Below are 6,549 nucleotides of genomic sequence, written 5' to 3' on the forward strand. Positions count from 1 at the left end.
AGAACAAAAGGTATATTGGTATACTTGTTTCCATCACTTATACTTCTCAGTTATTTGTTAAACAAATGTCTCTTATTTTAAAAAATATTCTTATTATCACAACTATTATTTACATCAGGCATAGGCAAACTCGGCCCTCCAGATGTTTTTAGGACTACAACTCCCATCATCCCTGGCCACTGGTCCTGTTAGCTAGGGATGATGGGAGTTGTAGTCCCTAAACATCTGGAGGGCTGAGTTTGCCTATGCCTGATTTACATTATGGCCTACAGTGTTGCAATATAGTCATAAAAACTAGCATTGGTGATTGCCTGTTATTAAAGGATAACTGTTTCCTTGTACTTTCAGCTTTAAAGTTATAGGGAAGTTAGCACCCCACTTCTAACCATTGTAAATGGAACATGCCCCCTTTTTGCTCTGGGAACGTTCCTGGGATTGCAGGATTGGGGTGGATCTAAGACGGCAATTCCCCAATAGAACAGCTCATGCAAAAACTGATTGAACTCACAGAAGTGTTCAGCCACCCAAAAGAGAGGGAGTGCATAGTGCCTCTTCAGGACTCACTGCGCTTGACAGTCTTTCTTAGTAAATGATAAATTCTGCCACATTACCTTGGATGTAATTTGCATCATTCGCTTATGCCTGATATATAGATGCAGCAGATTTATCTGCCACGAGAAGTTCCCAGAATAGTGATTTGTGCACAAGCACAGAGGGAGGCTTTTTAAAAAGCATTTCATTCTCACTCAGACTAAAAATATGCTTCAGATACGACGTTTGGGATGTTGACAATGCTAGCTAGCTGAGAAAGTGGAATGGTTGCATTTTAATTTTCTATCTCACCTTACACTATAACTGTAGGCTGTCTCTGACTCCACCCAACCCCCCCCCCCCGGGACTTTATACAAAAGCAGTTGTAAGATTATTGCATGTCAGTACAATAAAAATATAGCTGAAACGTGTTAGAAGTATACATTGGTACTGTGCTTTTCACTAGGACATCGAGTGATGGAAGAGAACAGGAGAAGACGAAGAGCGCCGCCTCTGAAAATGAGTGAATGCAGCCTAATTTTTGTAAAGTACATATTAAAGAGGATTATAAGGGTTTGCATTTGAAAACTAGATCGCGGAAAGTTTAAAATAATTTTATAAGCATAGTATTTTAATGTGTACAATTTTTGTGGAGTTGTGAAGAGAATCTCTTTAACGTTTGTCTTTAAATATTTAAAATCCTGATAGCATATGGCCCAGTATTAACAGGCAATACTCACTTCATATATAAAGACCAAGTTGATTTAGAGACTGAACAGTGCTTGTATGTTTTGAATTAGTACCGTAGCATATGTTTACCTGACTACTGTATGTTCACTTTTTAGTTAATGACAGAAAAATAACATTCTTTTAGAATTGCCAAATTGCTCCACTTGTATAAATCTATTTTCTTCCTGTTGTCTGTGCATAGTTTTCAGAGTTGTTGTTTGCCAAAGTGTCTGTTCACTGTGTTTTGTAAGAAGCCAAGAGCATTTTGTAGCAGCTCAAATGTTACGTACGAGTATATTCAGTCAGTCCTTTATAAAGAAGTTGGTTTTGTTCTTGAAAGCTAATTGTGCCAATTTAATATGCTCTGACTTTCTGTGGTATGCTTTTGGTATTGTAGATATCTTACTAAGGAAACTCAAGTTTCCATTGGAATTATTGATGCACATTTGTCGCAAACACTGTCTTGAAGCATTTTGTTTTTAAAAAAATAAAGTTTATGCAGAAAAGGCATCTCTGTATATTTTAATGAGAAATCTTCCCTTTAGTACAGAGTGAGAGAGACTGCTCACTCAGTGAAAGAGGCTAATTTACCTATTTAACTGGTTCCTCATCTTTCATAGACTGCTATTCAAAAGGAGCCCTCAGAGGCACACATTCCTGTGTTTCGTAGCCAAGGTAAGGATTTGAACACGGTCTTTCTGGGCATTGTGAGACATTCTAACTACTATAACACTTTAGCTCTCATTTGGCATTTCTTTTCACAAAACTTAATATTACTGAAATAGTTCTATATATCAGACAGTTAGAAGAACTTGATAGGAAAAAAATACATGATGCAAGCATGTAAAATTACAAATCAAAATTCAAGCTAGAATGGAGGTTGCTAACCTTTTTGGGCAAAAGAGCATTGGTAATTTTGAGGAAGTGGGTGCTAGTAACAAGATGGCTACTGTAGGGTATAGCAGAACACAAAACAAGTGTCGTGGCCATAGAATGGTGCAAGCATTGCCCTGGTCAGTGGAAAGAAGAGCCTACAGCTGCTGCTGCTGCTGCTGCTGCTGCTGCACTCGCTGACAAAGAGAAGCTCTTTGCACATCTCATTGCTTCAGAACAGAAGAGGTGATTGGTGCCCAACCAGTGAACTGTGGGCATTGCACAATCATTAAAAAAAAAAATGTTTAAGGGGGGTTGTTCAGGGTTGGAGAGGCTGAGGCCGCACAAAAGAGGAAATAAATATTGAGAGCTTTTGTGAGTGCCATAGGAGGTACCAGTGGGCGTAAGGTGCCTGAAGGTCCTATAAAAATAAAAGGTAAAGGACCTGTGCTGGTGGCCCCAGCTTACAGAGCCATCTATAGGAATCCCAAGCTGAACACTTAGGTCTGGATTCAAAGAAGTTGTTGCACTAGCAGAAGCCTGCACAACAAGTGCTGTTAGCACAATGATACATTTACCATATTTTTCGCTCTATAACACGCACCTGACCATAAGACGCACATAGTTTTTAGAGGAGGAAAACAAGAAAAAAAATTCTAAACGAAACAGTGGATGTATGATTTTTGTGGTTCATGCTGTGGCCACAGACATGTGATCTGACGGTGAGTTTGGGGTAGCCCAATGCAAAAAACCTGAGGATCCATGTGGATCCATGCTTTGTAACCACGTTTTTGCGCCATTGCGGCCCCATGAAACAGTGGGTGCGTGTGTTTTTTGGTGCAGGCTGTAGCCATGGACATGCTATGTGATCTGATGGTGAATTTGGGCTGACCCAGTGCAAAAATCCTGAGGATCCATGTGGATCCGTGCTTTGTAACCACGTTTTAAGTGGGGAGGGAAGGAAAAGCACTCAAGGGACAAGGAGCACGCGTGGGGGGGGGTGGAGAAGGATGCTGCTAATAATGGAGGAGAGGCTTCTCTCCGGCTTTGCTCCTTTAAAACAAGCAGGCTCTGCTTCTCTCCCTTCTCCCCGGCAAGGAAACCACGATAGTAACCAAACAAATCAAACCAGACAAATCAAGAAAAAATTGTGACCAACACTCTCCCCCAACAAGCACAGTGAGGTCAAAACACACACACACACACACACACAGAACTGGCCCTAAAGTCGCAGGGCGCTGGAAGTCGCAGGGGCGCTGGGGGAGTGAACAGGAAGCAAGAGAAGGAGCCCTCACACAGACACACAGAGTGTCAATTCTAAAGTCGCAGGGGCGCAGGGAGAGTGAACGGAAGCAAGAGAAGGAGCCCTCTCACACACACAGACACACAGAGTGTCGATTCCAAAGTCGCAGGGGCGCAGGGAGAGTGAACGGGAAGCAGGAGAAGGAGCCCTCACAGACACACAGAGTGTCAATTCTAAAGTCGCAGGGATGCTGGGAGAGTGAAGGGGAAGCAGGAGGAGGAGAACGATAGCTCAAGCACACACACACACACACACACACACACAGCCCCTACAGTGGCTAATCCAAAATCGGACAGCAAAAAACTGCAGGCAGGGACAGAGAGCAGGAGTTGTTTTAAAGCAGCCAACTCCCACTCTGCTTCTCTCCCTCCTCCCCGGCTCCGCTAGCTGACAGGAGCCGCTTACACCCGCTTTGCTGTTTCAAAGCGAGCCACGGACTGCTCACGACTGCAGCAAATTCCCCCGCCATCTGTAGGCATCCGCTCCATAACACGCACAGACATTTCCCCTTACTTTCTAGAAGGAAAAAACTGCGTGTTATGGAGCGAAATTTACGGTACTTCCTCTTCTGCAACACACACCTCATCTGCTCTGGAGAATCCCAGAAGAGCACATTGCTGAATCTGCCCGGCAAGCTGAAATGCTTGTGCTGATGGAATGATCTTACCATGACCCCAAATCATTCCAAGGCTAGAATAAACAGCTGTGATTTAGGCAGACAACCAAATGAAGAGTGTCAGGTTTAGTTCAGTGTGGATGAGATTCCACAAGCACTGCAACCTCATCTGCCCTTCCTTGTGACCTGATCCAGTGGCTTCATTTTGCTCAGGTGTGGCGAACCTCAAATGAAGCTCTTGTCCAGCACTGACTGGACTCAAACTTTCCTAGCTTCATCAAGGTTACTGTTTCATGTAACTTCCGCCCATCTCCTACAATCAATGTCTGATAAACTTGTTTCAGGAAACATTCTAAAACAGGGTAACCAATATGGTGCTCCCCAGATATTGTTTGGACTCCCAACTGTTATCTTTGTTGATGCCGGGAATCTAAAAAAAGTTCTAACAACTTTTTGAGATCCACAGGTTCCCCAGCCCTGATACAGATGTTAAATACTATGTGCATATTGATCACAGGTATCCCTTCAATATACGTTACCTTCAGCCTGTAACATGTTGGGGCACGTCATACATAGGTCTACATCAGTGATGGCCAAACTTGGTCCTCCAGCTGTTTTGGGACTACAACTCCCACCCCTAGCTAACAGGACCAGTGGTCAGGGATGGTGGGAATTGTAGTCCCAAAACAGCTGGAGGGCCATGTTTGGCCATCACTGGTCTACATGCTGTGGAAAGAAAACCTTGGCTAACAGAGATTAAAACAAAGTAACATTCACTTGGGATAACACAATACTCATCTTACAGTTAAAATCCAGTATTCTGTTTTTATTTTAATTATTGTGATGTAGAAGTTGAAACACAGAGAAGAAAATCAAAGCTTTAGGGTTTAACAAATATCAAAACTTTGTGATGCCTGAAACCTTGGATATATTTCATCAATGCATTCTGAACAGGATTATATCCTGTAATGATATATAGTCGTACCTTGGATCTCGAATGCCTTGGCTCCCAAACGATCAAAACCAGGAAGTAATTGTTCTGGTTTGCAAATGTTCTTTTGGAACCCAAATGTCTGACGGGGCTTCCACAGCTTCCAATTGGCTGCAGGAGCTTCCTGCAGCCAGTCAGAAGCTACACTTTGGTTTTCAAACATTTTGGAAGTCAAATGGACTTCCAGAATGGATTCCGTTCGACTTCCAAGGTACAGCTGTATTCTAATATTGCTTCTGAGACAGCAGGTGGCACCATTACATTATAAGAAGTCTGTGCTTCTAAATACACACCCAGTGCCTTGAAATAGCAGCCATTTAAAGTAATTAAAATTTCCAACAAAGCTTGATTGCAGGTCAGGTTTTGTCTTCTCATCTCTAGTCGATTGCAGATGGTTTACTTGTCTCAGTACTCCATGGGTCTTGATGGATTCTAGGTTAGCCTCCATTTGTATAGACCCCAGCCCGTAATTGCATTGCTTATGGAACCATGGAGCCTGGATTTTATGCATAATAGACTAGTGAAGAATATCCAGTGGCACTTTCTAACCTAGTTTTTCCAAGGCTGATGGTTCCAGCCCTGTTATCTCTGTCTAAATTCTTCACACCTTTCTTCCATTCACTACATATTATGCTGCCATGGCCACCCAACTTCTATGTATGGAAGAGCAACAATGCTCCTAGAAGTGGTCTGTTAGTGTCGCAATTTCTCCTCCAGCCACACTCCAAAACTAAGCAAGGCTGGCTGTTTCAAAAACCATGCAGGTGAATGCTTAAGGGATAAAATCAACAGGTGCAGGAGGGACTAAGCACTCCTTACTGCCCACTGAATCTCTCTGTAAATGTCCACCCTTATAGTGACTAAAATTTGCACGCCCTACAATCTCAGAACGACCAAATTTTTCATCAAACCCCTTTTATCTTTCAATGTTACCTGTTAAAACTGAATTTACCTGTTACTTTCAGCAACAAATTCTGCTTAATAGTCTGCATTTTTGGTGATTTCCCACCTCTGCAAAAAGCAACTGTAGTAGAACGTTACAGGAGGAAGAATAAACAGTGTCACTTAACAATTCCAGGGATGCTTATCTGCAGCTAGGTGTAAAAATGCATAGGCAATTACTGCCTAAAGCTGGGGGCCGAATGAGTACTTCCATTGGCCTGGAAGAGAGACTTGTTATCTATTTCCATGGCCAGCATACGCAGAATAAATGGTGAAAACTATAGAATCATAGAAAAGCAGGAATCTCAACATACCGTCCCCAATCCAATTTGACACCATGCATGTCTTCACAGAGCTCTGAGATTATATAGCTCTTTGGGTATAGAATGATTTGTAGTGAGAGGACACTCAGCCATGATTATGAACAGCCATAGTTGTCAGATAGACAGAGAAAACTAAACTGACAGTTCTTGATGAACCCAGAATTTATTTATTTTTTAAAGGTGCTATTTCCCCACTATATGGGCTTTGACTTTGTGACCACTAAATGGTCATTAAACAAGT

General features: G+C 42.4%; 1 protein-coding gene across 3 annotated transcripts in view; it reads left to right on the forward strand.

The window, feature by feature from the left end:
• Positions 1–1,770, forward strand: part of PSIP1 (PC4 and SRSF1 interacting protein 1) — a 22,673-nt gene extending 20,903 nt beyond the window's left edge. For 2 of the 3 annotated variants that reach the window (XM_080987850.1, XM_080987851.1), the window contains one exon: positions 998–1,770. In XM_080987850.1, coding sequence (XP_080843976.1) covers positions 998–1,116 — 119 coding nt within the window. In that variant the 3' untranslated portion in view covers positions 1,117–1,770. Of the gene's footprint in view, positions 1–861; positions 888–997 lie in introns of those variants that run through there. The other variant, XM_080987852.1, reaches the window with a different exon arrangement.
• Positions 1,771–6,549: the final 4,779 nt, after the last annotated feature.

Source organism: Podarcis pityusensis (genome assembly GCF_964106645.2).
Source record: "Podarcis pityusensis genome assembly, chromosome: 17".
NCBI classification, from domain to species: Eukaryota; Metazoa; Chordata; class Lepidosauria; order Squamata; family Lacertidae; genus Podarcis; species Podarcis pityusensis.